Below are 22,702 nucleotides of genomic sequence, written 5' to 3'. Positions count from 1 at the left end.
CTCCGATGTGAGGAAGGAACCACAGGAGAATTTGCAGCCATTACTACGAGGTTTTTCTCTCCTTTCTCACTGAAGTTCAGTTTAGGTTCCTGGACTTTGCCTGCAAGTCAGGGCCTTTGGTGTCACTTTTGGCTGGAAGCCTTGGTTTCTCTTGCAGGTGCTGCGGAAGGGCTCTGGCACACTGTGTGAGGCCTTGCTGATGGTGCAGGCCTTCCACGCCAACATCATCTTCCCCAACAAGCAGGAGCAGGAGTTCAATAAGCTGACAGACGACGGACACGTGCTGGACTCCGAGACCTACGTTGGGGGCCACGTGGAGGCCCTCGAGTCTGGGGTCTTCCGCAGTGATATCCCTTGCCGGTTTAGAATGGTGTGCTTCTTCCCTGGGATTCAGTTTCTTCCCACTCTTGTGCTGTGGTAGGACCCAGAAGCTGCAGGGGCTGAAATAAAGCCCCTTCTCCCAATCCTGTCCCATGGCCCCTCACCAGGTGTGGCTTCTCTGGCCCAGCTCCCCACTGGGATTTCTTTAGGGCAGTGCACTGTAGAGTGCACATGTGAGTCCCTCTGGAGCTTTCTCGGGCACATCGGGCCACATGCAGCCATAGCATCAAACCTGAGGCGGGCTAGTGTGGATGTGTTTCCCCTCTGACCCCTGTCGTCTCACTGTCGTTGGTGCCAGAATCCTGCTGCCTTTGACTTCCTGCTGCAGCGGGTGGAGAAGACCTTGCGCCACGCCATTGAGGAAGAGGAGAAGGTTCCTGTGGAGCAAGTCACCAACTTTGAAGAGGTAACCGTCCGGGAGGCAGGAAGAGCTAGTCCGTGTTTGGTGCCTTCTTCACAGACCACGTCTTTCAGCAGCACGTTTATTGTGCACCTGCTGCGTGTGATGCTGTGGACAGATGACACAGGGTCTCTGGTGGGACAGGGCAGTCATGGTTGTGACGTGTGATGCTGTCTGCCAAGGTCGGAGAGCTTCATGAGACATGGGGTGTGAGCCGCTCCTGAAATGCAGTGACATGGAAGGTGGATCCTGGTGGGATGTGTCCCGTGTCCCGTTTTAAGGCATTAGGACTTTATTTTATAGGCATTGGGGAGCCATTGGAGGTTTTAAATTTTATTTTTTATTGGTGAGACTTTAAAATGACGGTAAATTCCTACAAATGACCAGATTAGTGACTATAAAATCTGTTCACAAAATGGTTAGAAAGCACACTTACAAAGTGTGTTATGTGACTGGAGAGGGAGACACCAGTTCTTTTCTGATCCTCGTTCCTCAGGACGTGGCACGTCTCAGGTCTTTTTTTTTTTTTTTTCATTTTTGAGATGGAGTCTCACTGTTGTTGGCCTGGGCTGGAGTGCAACGGCATGATCTTGGCTCACTGGAACCTGTGCCGCCTGGGTTCCAGCGATTCTCCTGCCTCAGGCTCCCCAGTAGCTGAGATTACAGGCACCCGCCACCATGCCTGGCTAATTTTTGTATTTTTATTAGAGACGGGGTTTCATCATGTTGTCCAGTCTGATCTTGAACTCCTGACCTCATGATCTGGCCGCCTTGGCCTCCCAAAGTGCCTGGTTTACAGGTGTGAGCCACTGCACCCGGCCTATCTGAGGTCTTCATATCAGGCACTGTGCAGCACTACATCATGTTCAGTGAGGCTGCTGGTTTAGAGTTTTTAACAGTTTTCACATTGATGCCAAGAAGCTTTTTTTTTTTTTTTTTTCCCCGAAGTCTTGCTTTGTCGTCCACACTGGAGTGCAATGGCACGATCTCAGCTCACAGCAACCTTTGCCTCCTGGGTTCAAGCGATTCTCCTGACTCAGCCTCCTGAGTAACTGGGATTACAGGTGCCCGCCACCATGCCTGGCCAATTTTTGTATTTTTAGTAGAGATGAGGTTTCACCATGTTGGCCAGGCTGGTTTCAAACTCCTGACTGTAAGTGATCTGCCCACCTCAGCCTCCTAAAGTGCTGGAATTACAGGTGTGAGCCACTGCGCCTGCCCCCAAGAAGCATCTTGTAATAGATTCACTAGCCAAAATTTAAACAAGAATGTGTACACTCTTTGCAAACTGTGAAGCACTGTTTGGCTTTTGTCAGCCACAGCTGTTATTATACTGCAGGGAACTCTCATGAACTGATCAGGAAGAGAACCTTGTCTGAATAACAAATAGGAGTTAAAGAATGTCGGCCGTGGCCAGGCACGGTGGCTCATGCCTGTAATCCCAGCACTTTCGGAGGCTGAGGCAGGTGGATCACAAGGTCAGGAGATGGAGACCATCTTGGCTAACACGGTGAAACCCCGTCTCTACTAAAAACATACAAAAAAAATTAGCCAGGCATGGTGGCGGGCGCCTGTAGTCCCAGCTACTTGGGAGGCTGAGGCAGGAGAATGGCCTGAACCTGGGAGGCAGAGCTTCAAGTGAGCCGAGATGGTGCCACCGCACTCCCGCCTGGGCAGCCTGTATTCCCAGCATTTTGGGAGGCCGAGGTGAGCGGATCACCTGAGGTCAGGAGTTCGAGACCAGCCTGGCCAACATGGAGAAACCCCAGCTCTACTAAAACTACAAAAAAAAAAAATTACCCAGGCGTGGAGGCGAGACATCTTAGAATCTGAGATGGAGTTTTGCTCTCGTTGCCCAGGCTGGAGTGCAATGGTGCGATCTCGGCTTACCTCAACTTCCGCCTCCTGGGTTCAAGTGATTCTCCTGCCTCAGCGTCTTGAGTAGCTGGGATTACAGGCGCCCACCACCAGGCCCGGGTAATTTTTTTTTGTATTTTTAGTAGAGATGGGGTTTCTCCATGTTGGCCAGGCTGGTCTCAAACTCCCAACCTCGGGTGATCCTCCCTCCTCGGCCTCCCAAAGTGCTGGGATTACAGGCATGAGCCACCACGCCCAACCTAGGAGCAGATACTTAAGTCTTTAGGAAACAGTGAGACGGGCTGGTAGGGTGAAGCTGGAGGTGTGGTAGGTGTAAGGACGCCAGGCTCCCTGGTGAGTGCAGAAGGGAGCTCTGTAGATGACATCCTGTCTTGTTAGCGATTCCTAAGTCCCTAAAAGTGCCCTTGAAAGGAAAGCCCGCCGGGCGCAGTGGCTCACGCCTGTAATCCCAGCACTTTGGGAGGCCCAGATGGGTGGATCATGAGGTCAGGAGATCGAGACCATCCTGGCTAACATGGTGAAACCCTGTCTCTACTAAAAATACAAAAAATTAGCTGGGTGCGGTGGCACACGCCTGTAGTCCCAGATACATGGGAGGCTGAGGCAGGAGAATGGCGCGAACCTGGGAGGTAGAGCTTGCAGTGAGCCGAGATCGCACCACTGCACTCCAGCCTGGGTGACAGAGCAAGAGTCCGTCTCAAAAAAAAAATGAAAGCCCAGGGTCGCCTTTGTGTCCCTGAGGGGTCACCTGTGGGGTGGAGGGTGGCTGGGGGGATGTCAGCAGGGGCTCACAGCCACATGGGGCATGTCCAGGTGGTGGTTCCACCGTGGAAACTTGGCCATTCACTTGTCCCAGCCCATCCTCCCCTGTTTGGACTGGACAGCTTTTCAGTACACACCATTACTGGGCAGGGAAGGGTGCAGTGGAGGCTCTTCCCCAGCTGATTCGTTTACCTATAATTCAAGTAGAAACAATAGGTGATGTTGTGGTATTTCCTGTTCTATGGGATATATGTTATTCCTTGTAATCACTTTTTTCTTAAAATTTTAGGTTTGTTTTCTAGTTTTACTACTTTGGAGGGTTTTAAGGATTTTTCTTTTTCTTTTTGTTTGAGACAGGATCTGGCTCTGTTGCCAAGGCTGGAGTGCAGTGGTGCAGTCTGGGCTCACTACAGCCTTGACCTCAGGGGCTCAAGTGATTCTTCTACCCCAGCCTTCCGAGTAGCTGGGACTACAGGTGCCACCGCCACACACAGCTAATTTTTTATTTTTTGTAGGGACGGGGGCCCCACTGTGTTGCTTAGGCTGGTCTCGAACTCCTGGGCTCAAGTGATCCTCCGGCCTCAGTCTCTCAAAGTGCTGGGATTACAAGCGTGAACCACTGCACCTGGCCTAAAGGTTTTTTTTTTTTTTTTAATACTAAGGAGAGTTTGGTGTTCAAGTAATTTTCTAATAAGACTCCACCAAATTTAATGTATTTCATAGAAATGATGGCAACCCTTCTTAACTTTTTTCTTCTGGCTAGTTTTTGCTCTATTTAGATATTTTTCAGCTTTTTCCTCTCCTGAACGTCTGAAAGGAGTTGGTGAACTACAGCACACGAGGCAGGCTCGGTCACCAGCCTCCGCTGAGTTTTGCTTTCTCTGCAGGTGTGTGATGAGATTAAGAGCAAGCTCGCCTCCCTGAAGGACGTGCCCAGCCGCATCGAGTGTCCGCTCATCTACCACCTGGACGTGGGGGCCATGTACCCCAACATCATCCTGACCAACCGCCTGCAGGTGAGACTTTACTTCCTGCCTCAGAGTCGGAGCTCTCTCTGCCCAGCCCTAAGTGCTTTCTCACCCCTCGCAGCCCTCTGCCATGGTGGACGAAGCCACCTGTGCTGCCTGTGACTTCAATAAGCCTGGAGCGAACTGCCAGCGGAAGATGGCCTGGCAGTGGAGGGGCGAGTTCAGTGAGTGTTGGCCGCCTGGGTGGGCACTCAGCGGGAAACGGGTGGGTGAGTGTCGGCCACCTTTCCCCATACACACTCGGTAGGAAGCTGGTGCATCTGTGCCTCCTTTTGAACTTGCTCCCATTGCCTCCTTCCCAGTGCCAGCCAGTCGCAGCGAATACCATCGGATCCAGCACCAACTGGAGTCAGAGAAGTTCCCCGCCTTGTTCCCAGAGGGGCCGGCTCGGGCCTTTCACGAACTGTCCCGCGAGGAGCAGGCGAAATACGAGAAGAGGAGGCTGGCGGGTGAGTGCCTTGGCATGGTCGCGGCTGTAAAGGTGTGGCTCCTGCTCTCGCTCTCTGTTCTTGCTGGGCTGCGTGGGTCCATCCCAGCTGGAACCGCAGAGGTGTTGTCAGAGCAGACCGGAAGCTGCTCTGGGTCACTGTAAGCTGTGCTCTCGCTGCAGGATCCTTTATTTGCTTCCCCTTCTGCAGGTGTTAGACACTGCTGTTCTGTGGTCTTGGGGTATTTGGCCTGTTCCTACCCCTGGGCTGTCCTATTTCTTTCTTCCTTTTTTTTTTTTTTTAAAAAAAAACAAGGTCTCACTCTGTCACCCAGGCTGGAGTGCAGTGGTGTGATCTTGGCTCACGGCAGCCTCGACCTCCCAGGTGCTGGCAATCCTCCCATCTCAGCCTCCTAAGTAGCTGGGACTACAGGTGTGCGCCACCATGCCTGGCTAATTTTTTGTATTTTTTGTAGAGATGGGGTCTCGCCATGTTGCCCAGGCTGGTCTCAAACTCCTGGGATCAAGTGATCCGCCTGCCTCGGCCTCCTAAAGTGCTGAGATTACAGGTGTGAGCCACCGTGCCCGGTCTCCTTTTTCAATATGAGAAACTAGCAGTGTGTCTGAGCTGTTGCTTCTTTGTGGTGACGTAGAAGCCATGTTCCTCAGCACCCCTGTGCCCTGGCTCCCTCTGCTCTGGGAGATCTCACCCACCTGCTCCGCCCCTCTCCATCATGCTTAGATTACTGCCGGAAAGCCTACAAGAAGATCCACATCACCAAGGTGGAAGAGCGCCTCACCACCATCTGCCAGCGGGAAAACTCCTTCTACGTGGATACCGTGCGTGCCTTCCGGGACAGGCGCTATGAGTTCAAAGGGCTCCACAAGGTGAGTTCTGAGGTGCCGCAAGCTTTGGCCTCTGTAAGGGCAGTTTCGGTTGGCTCATGAAATGGGCACTCTTGGCTCCTTGCCTGGGATCCTCCAAGCAGACACCTGCGCTCGGATGATAAAATGCAGTTGTTTTTGACTTGGAAGAGTTGATGGCCACGAAGGATGTAGACCATCATCCATCCCGGTCCGAGGCCTCAGAAAGACCCTAAAGGATGATTTCTGAAGTGATTATTTAGAGCAGGGGTCAGCAAGCTACAGCTGGCTAGCTGTTTGAGTACATCAAGTTTTACGAACCCAACTGCCTTCACCTATTGCTTGTCTCTTTCCCGCTGTCATGGAAGGTGAGGAGTTCCGAGAAACTCGAAGGTACTCTGCCTCGTGCTTCAGAGTACAATGGAGTTCCTGGCACATACTAGGCACTCCGTAATTATCTGTGGTATTCACTATCCAGCCCTTCGTGTTTAACTGACGTATTTCATGCAGTAGGAACATGGAAAATGCATAGCAACACCTCTGTTTTGATATCAATGGGTCATTATTTTATATCTAATCAGATTGAGCCATTTTTTTCCTGAGAGACCTTCACTGTAGACTCAGTACGGCCCCTCTGTGCAGCCCCCTGGCGTCCTGCACTGCCCTGCTGAACTCATTGTCACACGTTCTTTTTTATAATGGTAAGGCAGACATAATATGATATTTAGTGTTTTTAAGTGCTCAGTTCAGGGGCATGAAACATATTCATACTGTTGTACAACTATCACCACCATCTACCTCCAAAACTCTTCGCCTTCTCAAATGGAAACTCTTGTCTCCATTAAACCGTAGCTCCCCACCTCCTCCCCTGGCCCCTAGCGACCCCCATTCCACTTTCTGTCTGAATTCCACGACTCTAGGGATGTCATGTAAGTGAATAGTGCAGTATTTGTGTATTTATGACTGACTTTTTCACTTAGCATGATGCTTTCTTTTTTGGAGACGGGATCTCACTCTGTCACCCAGGTTGGAGTACAGTGGTGTGACCTTGGCTTACTGCAGCCTCCACCTCCCAGGCTCAAGTGATCCTCCCACCTCAGCCTCTCCAGTACCTGGGACCACGCCTGATTTTTGTATTTTTGGTAGAGATGGGGGTTCACCATGTTGCCCAACCTGGTCTCAAGGTCCTGAACTCAGGTCATCTATCCACTCCAGCCTCCCACAGGGCTGGGATTACAGGCATGAGCCACTGCACCCAGCCTTAGCATGATGTTTTCAACATTTATCAACATATAGCATGTATCCATACTGCATTTTTGTAAATGGCTGAATAACATTTCGTTGTGGATTTGTCACATTTTGTTTATCCCTTCCTACGTGGATGTTCACTGGGCTTGCTTCCACCTTTTGGCTATTGTGAGTAATCCTGGTTTGAACATGGGATACAAGTATGTCTTCAGGTCTCTGCTTTCGGTTATTTTGGATATGCACCCAGCAGTAGAGTTGTTGGGTCATATGATAATTCTACATTTTCCTTTTAAGGAACTGCCGTACTATCTCACTTTATTTTAATTAAGCAATTGCTAAATTACTTGTTCATCTGTCTCCCTCGTCAAATAAGCACCAAAAGTGTAGTGACTGCCTCGTGCTTCAGAGTACAATGGAGTTCCTGGCACATACTAGGCACTCCGTAATTATCTTAATGAATTTGTTTTTGTTCTTTAAATACCAAGCCTTTAAAAACCTTTTCTCATGTTGGATGGGGAATTTGATGAGACATCTGCGGTCTCAGCTGCATTTCTTTATTGATCGATTTTACCAGGGACCTGCCGAGTAGCTTTTGTTCCCTAGAAAGTGTGCTGAAGAGTTTAGAGATCTCAGGCCATAAAATCTACAATGTTTAAATGATTCTGTCAACACAGACAGAGACAAAATATGACAATTGGCCAGTCTAGGAGAAGAATATACGGTCTTCATTGTACTGGTATTTTAGGTTTTCTATAGATTTGAAAATTTTCAAAATACTAAAAACCTGGGCCATTGACTTTGTAGAATGTGAGACGGAAGAATCTGAGGTGCTGCATGTTCATGTGCTTCTCAGGTGTGGAAAAAGAAGCTCTCAGCGGCCGTGGAGGTGGGCGACGCGGCCGAGGTGAAGCGCTGCAAGAACATGGAGGTGCTGTACGACTCGCTGCAGCTGGCCCACAAGTGCATCCTGAACTCCTTTTACGGCTACGTCATGCGCAAGGGGTAGGTGGGGCCCGGGCCCAGGAGAGGCTTATGGGAGGAATGGATGAGTCCACATTTAAGGTGGCTTCAGGTGTAGGTTGCCACGCATGGAGGGCTGTTCATCTGATTCCAGGAATATTGGAGGGAGGAGGCTTTGAGCTGGGGTGGGGCTGGGAGGTTGAGGAGAGTGGGGGCCACACTGACTTTGAGGGTCTGGGCATCCATGAGTGATGCGTGCTGTGGGGTGTGCGTGTCTCTGCGTCATGGGCTGGAGACACGACTTGCCATTTTCCAGCGTGTTTATATCTCGCAGCTTGGATCCTCACTCAGGGACTTGCAGAGTCTGGGGCGGTTGCTTCACATCACGTCTGTGTGTCAGGGAGGGGCAGAGAAGCGACTGACAAGGGGCATGGGGCTGGTGCCGGGAGGGGAGGGTGGGGCAGCTGACATCAGGGCTGGGACCCAGGCTGGAGGAGGGTCAGGCCTGGCAGGTAGGCCTGGGCTTTCTCTGAGAAGCTGGAGGTGAGAATGGGGCTTGGGAGGAGGTGTGAAGAGAGTAGAGAAGGTGTGAATGGTCCTGGGTGGTATGAAGAGTCCTGCTGAGGCTGGAGTCCTGAACTCAGAGTCCTGCTGAGGCTGGAGTCCTGAACTCAGGACGCAGTGGCACATATTGCACCCTTCCAGATCCTTCCTGAGCCATGCTGGGCACCAAGGCGAGGACAGAGAAGTGTCCTCGGGCACAGCCAGATTCTACCTTAGTTCTGTCCTGGTACATGCATGTTTGGCTGCCTCCCTTGTCCCAGTTGTGTCTCTCCTTGTCCTCCTCCCTACTCCTTACTGCCTCTGATACCCTCTGGAGGAGCCATGCCAGCCCCACCCACCAGTTTGTGGTGTCCTCTCAGGGCTCGCTGGTACTCCATGGAGATGGCTGGCATCGTCTGCTTCACAGGGGCCAACATCATCACCCAGGCGCGGGAGCTGATCGAGCAAATTGGGTGAGCGCAGAAGGGGAGCCGTGGGGCTGGGAGCAGGTCCTGGGGGCAAACGTGGGCAGGAAGGAAGGAGGGAAGGCTGGAGGCCACTGGGCGGGAAGGAAGGAGGGAAGACTGGAGGCCACACACTGGGCGGGAAGGAAAGGGGAACTCATGACCTTGCTCCTCTCTTTCTCTGAAGGAGGCCTTTAGAGCTGGACACAGATGGAATATGGTGCGTCCTGCCTAATAGCTTCCCAGAAAATTTTGTCTTCAAGACGACCAATGCGAAGAAGCCCAAGGTGACCATCTCCTACCCAGGCGCCATGTTGAACATCATGGTCAAGGTTAGTCTGGGGCCTCCGGTCCTGAAGCGCTGGCTGGCCTGGTGTCAGTGCCCTGACGTCACTGGCTCTGCAGCACCTCACAGTGTGCGTGCGTTCCTGGCACCCAGCACCCTCCCAGCACTGCTCACATTGCTTTTCTGTGGCCTGAAGACCATGGTCAGAAGGTATCAAGTGATTCCACTCCTTTCTCTTTCAGCATAGCACCCAGACTTTTTTGCTTTTAACTTTTTATTTTGAAATAATTTTAAACTTACAGGAAATTACAAAAATAGTACAGAGAATTTCTGTATCTCCATCAACCTGCTTCCCCTAACGCTGACCTCGCATAAACCATGGTGTGCTTGTCAAAACTAAGAAACCTATGTCTGTGTCCCTGTAACTGCACCGCAGACCTCACCTGGATTTCCCGTTTTCCCACCACAGCCCCTCCTCTCTCCCAGGATCCCGGCAAGGACCCACGTGGAGATGAGTTGTCCTGTCCTGGTCCTTGTGTCACGACCTCACCCTTTGGTGGTGCCGGCCAGGCGATGGTTGGCTGTCCCTTGATCAGGGGTTGTCTGTTGTTTCTTGTGACTAGACTGAGGTGATTTGGGTTTTTGGAGCAACTCCACAGGGGTGACACCCTCCCCACGTTCTCAGGTGCATCATGTTGGTTTGTGGTGGTGTGGTGATGTGGGTGTATTGTGGGGATGGCTTAGTCTCCTGCCTGAGGGGCTTCTGCAGGCCTTACTGTGGCGCTCCTGTGCCCCTCCTATGCGGATCCTCAGTCGTAAATACACACCCAGTGGAGAGGAATAAGCGTCCCTGGAGGAGGGCTGTCAGAGTTTCTGGACATGTATTAGAGCCATCACAGCAGCAAATAAATACCGTGGAGCAGGTGCTTTGAGACCGTGCGTCCCCAGCTGCTCCGTAAGCTTCTGTCCACTGTGTTAGCGTTGCTGGTGGGCCGCACCTGAAGCAGTTATAGCTGGGGTTTCCTGTGGTGGTTTTCCCTGGCAATTGTCTGTTTCCCCCATTCCTTCTACTGTATTAATTGGGATCCTGTAGGGAAGCGTTGTTATCCTTCTTTCCCATTTGTTCTCACTTATTTGTCTGCTCATTGACATCAGTGTGGATTTGCGGATCAGAGTGGACATCCTGGGGTTATTGTTCTTAGGACCAGAGTGGCTTCCTGCTCCACATGTTCCCCTTGGGCCACTGGGGCCTCCTGGATTGTGGCGTGTTCTTGGGACATGCCCTCTTGTCTTTGTTTCTGGAGCGCTTTCTTACTTCTTGGTACTGTAAGGTCCACCAACCTCATCTTGTATTTTCCCTGCTCCAGCCTGGAGTCAGCCAGTTCTCCAAGAAGAATGATGTAAAAACCCGAGATGGGCGCGGGCTGTGCTCGCTGTTCCCGGGAGTGTCATGGCTTCCGTCTCTCACAGTGGAGGCAGCCAGGAAGTACGTGTCTAGTAACGCACGCACACAGAGCTGTTTATTTCTGTGTCTGGCTGCCTGGATGCGTTTAAACACATGAATTGCCCCTTTCTTGTTAGTGGCTTCTTTCTCCTGCAGTGATAAACCTGTTTCTAATTTCTCAATATATGTGTTTGCTCAATCCTAGAGTACATGTAAAGTGGTTCTAGAATTGCTCACAGACTTGTGCCCCATGAGAAGTAATTTCACTGCCACTGTGCAGCGTTTGTAGATAGTTACTTTTGTTCCCAGCCTTACCCTGTCCAGTCAGCAGAGTTCACAGGGCAACTCCTTCCTCCCCACGCTGTCAGCATGTTGTGCTGTACGTCCACAGTGCTGTTGGGCTCATTTGGTCCGGTCTGCACCCCTCTTTGGATCCCAGCACCATGACTGGATGGTTTGTAATTTGCACACAGTGATGTTCACTCTGTAGCATACAGCGCTGTGGGTTTGGACAGGTGCATAGTGTGTGTGTCCAGCATCAGAGAGCTTCCTTCTTTACATGCTGCCAAGTCGTGTCGGTTATGTGAGAAAAGCCTCAGTTTGCCAATCCATCCGAAACTCCTGGCAGGGACACCCAGTGTGGTTTCCAGGTTTGGGCCGTCATAAGTGAAGCTTCGTCGCTCATGTCACGTAAATCGTGATAGCACCTGGCAGTTTCACCACTTGGTTGTGTGCATCAGAACTTCCTTCTTTCATGCTGCCAAGTCGTGTCGGTTATGTGGAAAAGCCTCAGTTTGCCAATCCATCCACTCCTGGAGGGACACCAGGTGGTTTCCAGGTTTGGGCCGTCATAAGTGAAGCTTCTCGCTCTTCACTATCGTTTCTCAGGAAGGCTTCACCAATGACCAGTACCAGGAGCTGGCCGAGCCGTCCTCACTCACCTATGTCACCCGCTCAGAGAACAGCATCTTTTTTGAGGTTGATGGGCCCTACCTTGCCATGATTCTTCCAGCCTCCAAGGAGGAAGGCAAGAAACTGAAGAAGAGGTGGGACTCTCATGGCTTTTGTGCTTTAGAAAGTACATGGATTGAGATAGATTAAATTTAACCCAGAAAGGAGGTTGGATCAGGAGCCAGGATAGAGACAGACCCGGGTTCTTGTGGTCTTACTGATTCCATTTGCACCAGCTCTGTCTGCCTGCTGCTGTATTCTGGCTCTGGCTACAGGCCCTTCAGTCATTTTCCTTTTAGAGAAGCAATGGCCTGAGGGGGAGAGATGTTTGCTGCCTGGTGGATGACAAGTGGAGGGTTGGAAAGGGAAGAGGCAGGCAGAGAGGATGAGGCATAGCTGGTGGCTCGCCAGTGCTCCTTGCCACTGCTGTGCTTGCCTTTTTTTTTTTTTTTCAGGTATGCTGTGTTCAATGAAGACGGTTCTCTGGCTGAGCTCAAGGGCTTTGAGGTCAAACGCCGCGGGGAACTGCAGCTGATTAAGATCTTCCAGTCCTCAGTGTTTGAGGCCTTCCTCAAGGGCAGCACGCTGGAAGAGGTGTATGGCTCTGTAGCCAAGGTGGCTGACTACTGGCTGGACGTGCTGTACAGCAAGGTAAGGGCTGTACCCTCCATCCTCACCTGCTCTGAAGGATGAAGGACCCTGCAAGAAGGGGACCCCGTGCTTCTTGGGCTCCTGGAGACCAAGGTGACTGAAGAACTCAGGGCCAATCCTGATGAAATCCCAAGACCTCCTGAGCACAATTATCCCTTGGAGTTCCCCTCAGCTTCTGCATCCAGGGGCACAACTCTGTGAAGGAAATGTTTTTCTAAATAGTGTGATAAGCCCAGCATGGTGATGCGTGCTTGTGGTCCCAGCTACTTGGGAGGATCACTTGAGACCAGGAAGTAGAGGCCACAATGAGCTGTGATTGCAGCACTGCACTCCAGCCTGAGATATTTGCTTATTTCTATGTTACTTTGTATTTTTTATGTTTTTCAGGCTACATAACATTTTATGAGTTTACATACCGTAATTTACATAACTAGTCCACGATTATTTACTACCAGTTAGGTTTCACATTTCCATTGTTATACATGGTGTTGCATTGAACATCTCGGTGCATGTTTCCCAGGCACAGGTGTCTTGGGTAGAAGGAATACTAGAACACTGCAGTGCTTTCCTGACTTGCTTTGCTGTGTGGGCTTCTGTTTCTTGGCATATTGTCTTGTATAGAGTGACACACATGTGCAAGGGAGCACTCGGGGTTTCACACAGAATATTCATGAGCCCAGCACCCCCTACAGGATGTGGGGGGGCCTGTGGTCAGGAACATGTGTGCAAAGCAGCAGCTCCAGCTGGATGTGGACGCCACACTGGAACTGCTCAGGCCACTCTCCAGCAGGCCGGAGTTTCTCTTTCCTCTCTTCTGGCTCTTCCTACCCCTTCTTTCTCTTCCTTTCAAGGAGAAAAACTTCCTGTCTTAGGCAGAGCAACATCCTTTTCTGCAGCCTTGGTGCTCTTCAGTAAATTCTTCTTGATATTTTGTGCACAGTTTAATAAAACAAGCCAAGCCAGGCGTGGTGGCTCACGCCTGTAATCCCAGCACCTGGGAGACCTAGGCGGGCAGATCACTTGAGGTCAGGAGCTGGAGACCAGCGTGGCCAACATGGCAAAACCCTTTCTCTACTAAAAATACAAAAATTAGCTGGATGTGGTGGCGTGTGCCTGTAATCTTAACTACTTGGGAGGCTGAGGCACGAGAATCGCTTGAACCCTGGAGGGGAGGTTTTAGTGAGCTGAGATTGCACCACTGCGCTCCAGCCCGGGTGACAGAACGAGACCGTGTCTCAAAAAATAAAATAAAAGCTAAAGTTTTATGTGTGTGTCTTTTAAAGTATTGCCACACAGGCATATGAGAGAGCTCTTTGAAATTGCAGCCTTCTGCGTCTCAGGCTAGAGAAGGGCATGGGCTAGAGGAGCACAGTCCAGGGTGAGTCCAGACTCTGCCCCTTGATTTCTGCAGTGTTTTATGCATTGTCTTTCTCTAGGCAGCCAACATGCCTGACTCTGAGCTGTTCGAGCTCATCTCTGAGAACCGTTCCATGTCTCGGAAGCTGGAAGATTACGGGGAGCAGAAGTCTACATCCATCAGCACAGCAAAGCGCCTGGCTGAGTTCCTGGGAGACCAGATGGTCAAGGATGCAGGACTGAGTTGCCGCTACATCATCTCCCGCAAGCCCGAGGGCTCCCCTGTCACAGAGAGGTGAGGGCTCCCTCCGTCACGGAGAGGTGAGGGCTCCCCCTGTCACGGAGAGGTGAGGGCTCCCCCTGTCACGGAGAGGTGAGGGCTCCCCCTGTCAAAGAGAGGTGAGGGGTTCCTTACAGATTTGGGCTATGTTTACGCACACATGCACATCTTTGCCTATACGCATGCGCGTACTCAGTGAAAAACGTAGACGTGTTTACGCACACACATGCATTTATGAGTATGCATGCACATGGTTACACCATGAGGAACATGTAGACATGGTTACATCACTGACACGTTTGCAATGATGTTTGACACATAAGCACAAATGCACGTGTTGACCGAGGAACCCTGATAGGCTCCATGTTTGTGCATACATATGCACGCAGATGTGTACATTGTTATTTGTGAACAACTGTTACAAGTCCTTATTTCCATGTTCATTTGATAAGAATTATGATCAGATTTTGGATGATTTTCACTATTACTGAGCTGTGTGCCTGTCTTCCTCACCCAGGGCCATCCCACTTGCCATTTTCCAAGCAGAGCCTATGGTGGCCAAGTGAAGCAGCTTTCTCCGGAACCCAGTGGCTGCAAGAGTCTGCGTGTCCTCTTCAAGACTTTGATATTCGAGCAGTGAGTGCCAGTTGCATTTTCTACTCTTCAAAGTTTACAAGGAAAGCTAGACAGAGCAGAATATGTCTGAGTTGGATTATGTTTTTTGTCTGGCGTCTTCACTCCTGACTTCCTCCTTTCTGATAAGTAATAGGTGAGGAACTAATAACCCTTTAGGGCAAACGGAAAACATGAAGTGCCTAGGGCCCTTTAGCTATTCTATTGGATGGACTAAGACCAGGGGTGTTGGCTCAGCCGCCTACTAGCTCTGTGATCTGGAGGAGTCAGTGAAGCTCCCTGCCTTGGTATCCTCTGCTGTGCAGTGGGCACCTTTCATCATAGAGTTTCTGAGAGGATTAAATAAGACACAGTGTTTAGCCCTGTGCTCAGCACGAAGTGAGCCTCACACATGGCTGCTGCCACCTACTATTCTCTGCCTGTTTCCTGCACACACAGATTCTGGATTGGGACTACTACATTGAGCGGCTGGGAAGCGCCATCCAGAAGATCATCACCATCCCCGCAGCCCTGCAGCAGGTGAGGGCGGGGTCAGCGGCATGGGCTGTGGGGCTGAAAACCGTGCAGTTAGACAAGGATCTCTCCCTGATGGGTGTTGGCCTCACACAGGTAAAGAACCCAGTGCCACGCGTCAAACACCCCGACTGGTTGCACAAAAAACTGCTGGAGAAGAATGATGTCTACAAGCAGAAGAAGATCAGTGAGCTCTTCACCCTGGAGGGCAGGAGACAGGTGATGGTGGGGCCGCCGAGGCCAGGCTGGGCGGGATCCTCGTGACATGCAGGACATCAGGCTCCTTACACTGCTGTGTGTGCTATAGTGAAGCACACTGTGTTGAAGTGTTGAAAGTGGACTTTTTCTGAAAACGTGCCCCTTGGCACTTTACTCTCTAACTCTGCATGTCACTCTTGTTAATAGGACACCATTGTGAGCCTCAGGTGAGGGCAAGGAACTGTCTCCTTATATGAAAATATTAGGGTGTACTAATTAGACTCAGTGCCTTGGGCAGATCACTGTCTCTTGAAGCCCCAGTTTTCTGAACGTGAAATGAATATCTTTCCTATGGAAACACTTGGAAACACAGGACACAGTGTAATAAAAGGTACAGTGAAAGTCAGAAGAGCAAAAGGAAAATTCTTAAGTACTGAAAATTAGAAGTAAACTATAAATTAGAGCAGTATACAAACTCACATGATAAGAAAAAGGTTCTTTGGCAGGGTGCTGGGGCTCACACTGTAATCCCAGCAGTTTGGGAGGCCAGGGTGGGCGGATCACAAGGTCAGAAGATCAAGACCGTCCTGGCTAACACGGTGAAACCCCGTCTCTACTAAAAATACAAAAAATTAGCCGGGCGTGGTGGTGGGCACCTGTAGTCCCAGCTACTCGGGAGGCTGAGGCAGGAGAATGGCGTGAACCCGGGAGGCAGAGCTTGCAGTGAGCCAAGATCGTACCACTGCACTCCAGCCTGGGCGACAGAGCGAGACTGTCTCAAAAAAAAAGAAAAAGAAAGAAAAAGGTTCTGAGATGGATTGGATTTTAAAATTTAACTGTCTCATTTGTAAGAGTTATATATATATATTCTTTAACGCCCTCCCCGAGACAGAGTCTTGCTCTGTCTCCCAGGCAGGAGTGCAGTGTCTCAATCTTGGCTCACTACAGCTTCCGCCTCCCGGGTTTAAGCAGTTCTCCTGCCTCGACCTCCAGTGTAGCTGGGATTATAGGAGCACACCATTATGCCTAGCTAATTTTAAGTTTTTTAATTTTTTTTAATTTTTAGTAGAGATGGGGTTTCAACATGTTGGCCAGGCTGGTCCCAAACTCCTGACCTCAGGTGAATGCACCCGCCTCAGCCTCCCAAAGTGCTGGAATTACAGGCATAAGTCACTGCACCCAGCCAAGAGTTAAATTGAAAAGATAGGACATAGAAAAAGCAAAAGGACTAAAAAATATGTATACCAGGTAAATGTTAACCAAAAGAAAGCTGATGCAGCTGTATTCATACCAGACAAAATACTCTCTAAACCAAAAGTATTAGGAAACATAACAACGGTTGTTAAATAATACTGAAAGTCACAATTCTCTGGAAATATATACTAATTGTAACAATGTAGCTTCACATTAAATAATGTAAACATTTACCTAATTATAAGAAGAATTTACCTCCAATCAGTTTGAGAGATGTTGACATCCCTCCCTCAACTGATAGTTGGAGCCGACCAAAAATCAGCAAAAATATGTTTGGAGTGACACAATCAACTAACTAGATTTAGTCACTAGCTATAATACATTCAGTGAACAAATGTAGTCTTGCACTAAAATTAGAGAATACCTATCCTTTTCAAGAATACATAAATTAGTGACCATATATATACCCCAGAGTAAGCTGCAGCCAGTTCTAGATAACCTAAATACAGACCATGTTTGTATGTGGTAAAAAACCACATAAATAACTTGTGGATCGAAAAAGTCATAGAACTTAGACAATACTTGGAACTAAATGTAAATACACTATCAAAATTTGTAGTATGCAGTTAAACAGGACTTGTATACGCATTTATACATCTAAATGCATATATTAGTAAAGAAAAATAGAAAATTAAGTTTCCAACTGAAGAAGTTAGAGTACAACAGATCCGTCAGAGGAAATAGACAGAAAGAAGTTATAAAGAGTTATAAAGGTAAACCAGGCATGGTGGTACACACCTGTAGTCCTAGCTATTCGGAAGGCTGAGAGGCAGGAGGATTGCTTGAGCCCAGGAATTTGAGGCTGTAGTGGGCTATGATGGCACCTATGAACAGGCACTTCACTCCAGCCTGGGCAACACAGGGAGACCCCAACTCAAGAAAGAAAAGAGGCTGGGTGCGGTGGCTCACGCCTGTAATCTCAGCACTCTGGGAAGCTGAGGTGGACGGATCACAAGGTCAGGAGATCGAGACCATCCTGGTTAACACAGTGAAACCCCGTCTCTACTAAAATTACAAAAAATTAGCCAGGCGTGGTGGCAGGTGCCTGTAGTCCCAGCTACTGGGGAGGCTGAGGCAGAAGAATGGCGTGAACCGGGGAGGTGGAACTTGCAGTGAGCCGAGATCATGCCACTGCTCTCCAGCCTGGGTGACAGAGCGAGACTCTGTCTCAAAAAAAAAAAGAAAGAAAAGAAAGAGGTTACAAAATTGAGCCAGAATGAGTGAAACAAGCAATACAATTAAAATGTTGTTCTTTGAAAAGACTTAGGAAATAGTTACATCTTTTTCTTTTCTTTTGAGACAAGGTCTCATTGTGTCACCCAGGCTGGAGTACAGTGGCACAATCATGGCTCACTGCAGCCTTGACCTCCCGGCCTCAGCCTCCTGCATAGCTGGGACTATGAGCGCACACCACCACACCCAGCTAATTTTTGTATTTTTTTGTAGAGACAAGGTTTTGTCGTGTTGTACTGGCTGGTTACATGTTTTTCAGGATGGAGTTTTTTATTTTTATTTTAATGAAAATAGACATCATTATAGATACAGTAAAGCCTTAAAAAATGGAATGATTCCCATTTTCTGCTAAACAGTTGGAAAACATAGATGGAATGGACAGTATCCTCAAGTTATGCACTGACCTAAGAAGTAATGAAAACCTGAATAGAACTTTAACCATCACAGAAATTGACACTTACAAAGAAACAGGCCGGTCGTGGTGGCTCATGCCTATAATCCCGGCTTTCAGGGAGGCAGAGGCGGGAGGATAGCTTGAGCCCAGGAGTTCGAGACCTACCTGCACAATATGGTGAGACCCCATTCTCCACAAAAAGGAAAAAAAAAAAAAAAAAGACGGAAAAAAAAAAGACAAAAAAAAAAAAGTGTAAAAGAAACACCAAACCCAAATGATTTTTAAGAGAGAAAGGAAAAAAAACACTTAGCTCATTTGGTAACCTTGGCAATCCTTATTACTTTGGTAACATAATTGAAAACAGGAAAGGAAAGTTACGGGCCATGAACAATAGATGAAAAAATATTAACATACATGAACAATAACGATATGACCAACTAGGACTTATGCCGAGAATAGCAAGCACTGTTTAATTTTAGAATCTGCCAAGTGAGTTTTTCTTGAGAGAAATCCACTAATTCATCATTAAAGGAGAAAACTCATAGGATCATCTCCAGTAGATGCTGAAACAACATGTGGTAAAACTTTAACATCTGTTCATGATAAAGCTTTGAACAATCAAAATCAGAATAGATGAGATATTTCTTAACCTGATAAAGTGTTTTCAAAACCCAACAGCAGACCTCACACTTAACCACAAAATACTGGAAGCATTGAAGTAAGGAGTAACAAAGGGATGCCTTTTAACCACTGCTTCTGTTCAAAACAGTTTGGAGATCTAGCCAGTATAATTAAACCAGAAAAAGAATTGAATTTTAAGGATTGAAAAGGGAGACATCAGCTTATTATTTATAGATGATATAATTTAACAGAAAATGTAAGAAAACCTAGATTTTGTGTTAACTAATATGTATTTCAGCAACAATTAGATACCAAGGTAAGATAAAAATCTATAGCTTTTGTCCGGGCGTGGTGGCTCATGCCTGTAATCCCAGCACTTTGGGAGGCCGAGGTGGGCGGATCTCACTGTTGCCCAGGCTGATATTAAACTCTTGGGCTCAAGTGATCCTCCTGTCTGGGCCTCCCAAAGCACTGGGATTACAGGTGTGAGCCACCATGCCTGGCCTATACACAACTTTATTGAACATATAAAAATTTACCTAAGTAACAAAAAGAGGTACCATCTTTACAGATGCAAGGACTAAGTATTAAAATATGGCAGTTTGCCCCATATTAATTCATAAAATTCAGTGTAATTCCAATAAAAAAATCTGTAAAAAGCTTTTTGGATAGAACTTGACAGATGAATCTTAAAATTTATATAAAGAGTAAGGATAAGAATAACCAAAGAATTTTGAAGAATAAGGAGGGCATGTTAATCTTACTGTGTAACAAGACACTCTATCATGGTGTCTTAACGATGAGAGGAGAGCAGTAGAGCCGATGGGGAGTCTAGAAACAGACTCTCCTGGAAGTTGGAAGTTGGAAGTTGGTAGGTCACAGAGGAACCGTTACAGATCGTTAAGGAGAGAGTGGACCACAGTGAGTGATGCTGGTAAAAATGGTTTTTCATATTTGAAGAGGTAAGTTGCTGTGTCACACTGAGTGTAAAACTAAGGCTGAGTGTGATGGCTCATGCCTGTAATTGCAGTGCTTTGGGAGTCCAAGGAAGAAGGATCAGTTGAGCCCAGAAGATCCAGACCAGCCTGGGCCACACAGGGAGGCCTCATCTCTACAAAAAAAAAAAAATCTACACAACAGAATTAGGAATGGTTGTGCATGCCTGTAGTCCCAGCTACTTGGGAGGCTGAGGTGGGAGGATAACTTGAGCCTGGGAGGTTGAGGCTGCAGTGAGCCAAGATGACACCACTGCACTCCAGCCTGGGTGACAGAGCGAGACCCCTGTGTCTTAAAAAAGAAAAAAGAAAACTAAAATCTTTGGTAGACAGCTCAGGAGACTGTCGTTATGATGCTGGGGTGGGAAGGGCTTTTTTAAGGCACATGTGAAAAACATCACAAAGGGAAAGAATGATCAATTAATTAAAAGTTCAATCTTCTGTAGTCTGGGACAAGAAAGGCAGAATGTCGATAATTGTTGACATTGGTGATAAGAGCATGGGAGCTCGTTACTGTGCTTTTGTATATGTTTGAAAACTTTCCTGATAGGAAGTCAACACACACAAACTTATATGTAGCACAGAAGTCACCATGAAACAAAGGCCTGAGTCACATTTTGAAGAGGTTTAGAATGTGCAAAAGTTAGAAATGGCTCATAAACGTGTGTTCGCTGCCTATTGCAGCCTAACAAATGACCCCAAAACTTAGCAACTTAAATGCACCCGTGTATCCGAGGTCTCCACTGGAGAAGGACCCACTTCCGAGCTCCCTCCCACGGGGATGGCAGGACTTGGTTCCTCCTTGGCCTTTGTCTGGACATTATCCTTAGTCCCCTGCTCCATGCGGCTCTTCACGGGACAGCTCACAGCATGGCGCTGGCTTTTGAGAGAGTGCCAGCCAGGCAGAAGCCACAGTGTTTTATAGGTGCTCTCAGGAGTGGCATTCCGTGACTTTTGTTGGAATCTGTTCATCGGGGCAGTCACCGGGTCCCACCCCCACTCAGGGAAGGAGTCACACCGGGTGTGAACACCAGGAAGTGGGAGTGGGGCCATTTTGGGCGTTGCCTGCACAGGGCCACGAAGATGTTTGGCCTTACTATTGATTAGGTAAATGCAGCATGATGTATTTAGATAGCAGGTCACACTGCAGGCAAGTAAGTGTGGTGGCATCAAGTATCAAGATTGTAGGAAGTAGAAAATCCCTGGTGCTAGAGGTGGAGGTGGTTGTTCTCCGGGACCAGGCAACACATACAGAGATGGTCGCTGAGTCGCAGTTTGTAGTTTTGAAAAAGTAGGCACTTGTCATTCTTCATTTGCAAAGTCCTGGGTAGGCAGGCTGATGTGTTTGTATGATGGAACATTTTACATCAGTTACAATGAACGAATCATATGTACATGTTTCACCTGGTGTCAGTCTCAAAAACACATGGCTGAGTAAAGAAACAAGTTGCAGGACCAGGCGTGTGGCTCACGCCTGTAATCCCAGCACTTTGGGAGGCCGAGGTGGGTGGATCATTTGAGGTCGAGAGCAGCCTGGCCAGCATGGTGAAACCCCATCTTTACTAAAAATACAACAAAAAATTAGCCGGGCTTGGTGGCAGGCGCTTGTAATCCTAGCTTCTTGGGAGGCTGAGGCAAGAGAATCGCTTGAACCCAGGAAGCAATGTTGCAGTGAGATGAGATCGCGCCATTGCGCTCCAGCCTGGACAACAGTGAGATTCTGTTTCAAAAAAAAAAGGAGGCTGGGCACGGTGGCTCACGCCTGTAATTCCAGCACTTTGGGAGGCCGAGACAGGCGGATCACGAGGTCAGGAGATCGAGACCACCCTGGCTAACACGGTGAAACCCCGTCTCTACTAAAAATACAAAAAAAAAAAAAAAAAAAAAATTAGCCGGGCGTGGTGGTGGGCACCTGTAGTCCCAACTACTCGGGAGGCTGAGGCAGGAGAATGGCGTTAACCCAGGAGGCGGAGCTAGGAGTGAGCCGAGGTTGCGCCACTGCACTCCAGCCTGGACGACAGAGCGAGACTGTCTCAACAAAAAAAAAATTTAAAAAAAGGAAACAAGTTGCAGTCAGATGTATCCCACATGTTACTATTTAAGTTAAAACTTAACAGCTGTGGCATGTGTCTGTGGACATGTGGTAAAAATTTAAAGGTGTGTGGGGGCAGACAGAAGAGGGCTGTACCCATTATTTGCAGCATTTTATTTCTTATAAAAAGAGCATACTGGAGCAAACATGGCAAAATGCGAAGATATACTTATTGGTAGTCTTGAGTGACATTTTATTTTTCAGTTTGATCTTTTCACTTTCTTTTTTTTTTTTTTTTTTGAGACGGAGTCTTGCTCTGTTGCCCAGGCTAGAGTGCAGTGACGCAATCTCGGCTCACTGCAACCTCCATCTCCCGAGTTCCCACCATTCTCCTGCCTCAGCCTCCCCAGCAGCTGGTACTACAGTGCCCGCCACCACACCCGGCTAATTTTTTGTATTTTTAATAGAGATGGGGTTTCACCGTGTTGGCCACGATGGTCTCGATCTCCTGACCTCGTGATCCGCCCACTTCAACCTCCCAAAGTGCTGGGATTACAGTAGTGAGCCACCGCTCCCTGCCTCACTTTGTTTTTGTTTTTGTTTTGTTTTGTTTTGTTCTTTTTTTTTTGAGACAGAGTCTCGCTCTGCCGCCCAGGCTGGAGTGCAGTGGCCGGATCTCAGCTCACTGCAACCTCCGCCTCCCGGGTTCACGCCATTCTCCTGCCTCAGCCTCCTGAGTAGCTGGGACTACAGGCGCCCGCCACCTTGCCCGGCTAGTTTTTTGTATTTTTTAGTAGAGACGGGGTTTCACCGTGTCAGCCAGGATGGTCTTGATCTCGTGACCTTGTGATCCGCCCGTCTCGGCCTCCCAAAGTGCTGGGATTACAGGCTTGAGCCACCGCACCT

At 48.6% G+C, this 22,702-nt stretch overlaps 1 protein-coding gene across 1 annotated transcript in view; it reads left to right on the top strand.

Moving 5' to 3' along the window:
- Positions 1-22,702, top strand: part of POLE (DNA polymerase epsilon, catalytic subunit) — a 64,002-nt gene that overhangs the window by 15,247 nt on the left and 26,053 nt on the right. The window contains 16 exon segments of the mRNA XM_031650942.1: positions 158-370; positions 680-787; positions 4,309-4,437; positions 4,511-4,613; positions 4,752-4,898; positions 5,619-5,764; positions 7,842-7,990; positions 8,872-8,964; positions 9,143-9,287; positions 11,574-11,731; positions 12,092-12,287; positions 13,724-13,938; positions 14,441-14,507; positions 14,509-14,559; positions 14,995-15,075; positions 15,166-15,288. Of these exon segments, the coding sequence (XP_031506802.1) occupies positions 158-370; positions 680-787; positions 4,309-4,437; positions 4,511-4,613; positions 4,752-4,898; positions 5,619-5,764; positions 7,842-7,990; positions 8,872-8,964; positions 9,143-9,287; positions 11,574-11,731; positions 12,092-12,287; positions 13,724-13,938; positions 14,441-14,507; positions 14,509-14,559; positions 14,995-15,075; positions 15,166-15,288 (2,124 nt within the window).

The sequence above is a fragment of the Papio anubis genome, chromosome 9 (genome assembly GCF_008728515.1).
Source record: "Papio anubis isolate 15944 chromosome 9, Panubis1.0, whole genome shotgun sequence".
Lineage (NCBI taxonomy): Eukaryota > Metazoa > Chordata > Mammalia > Primates > Cercopithecidae > Papio > Papio anubis.
The sequence above is the reverse complement of the archived record's forward strand: the minus strand, read 5'-3'. Positions and strand labels throughout refer to the sequence as shown.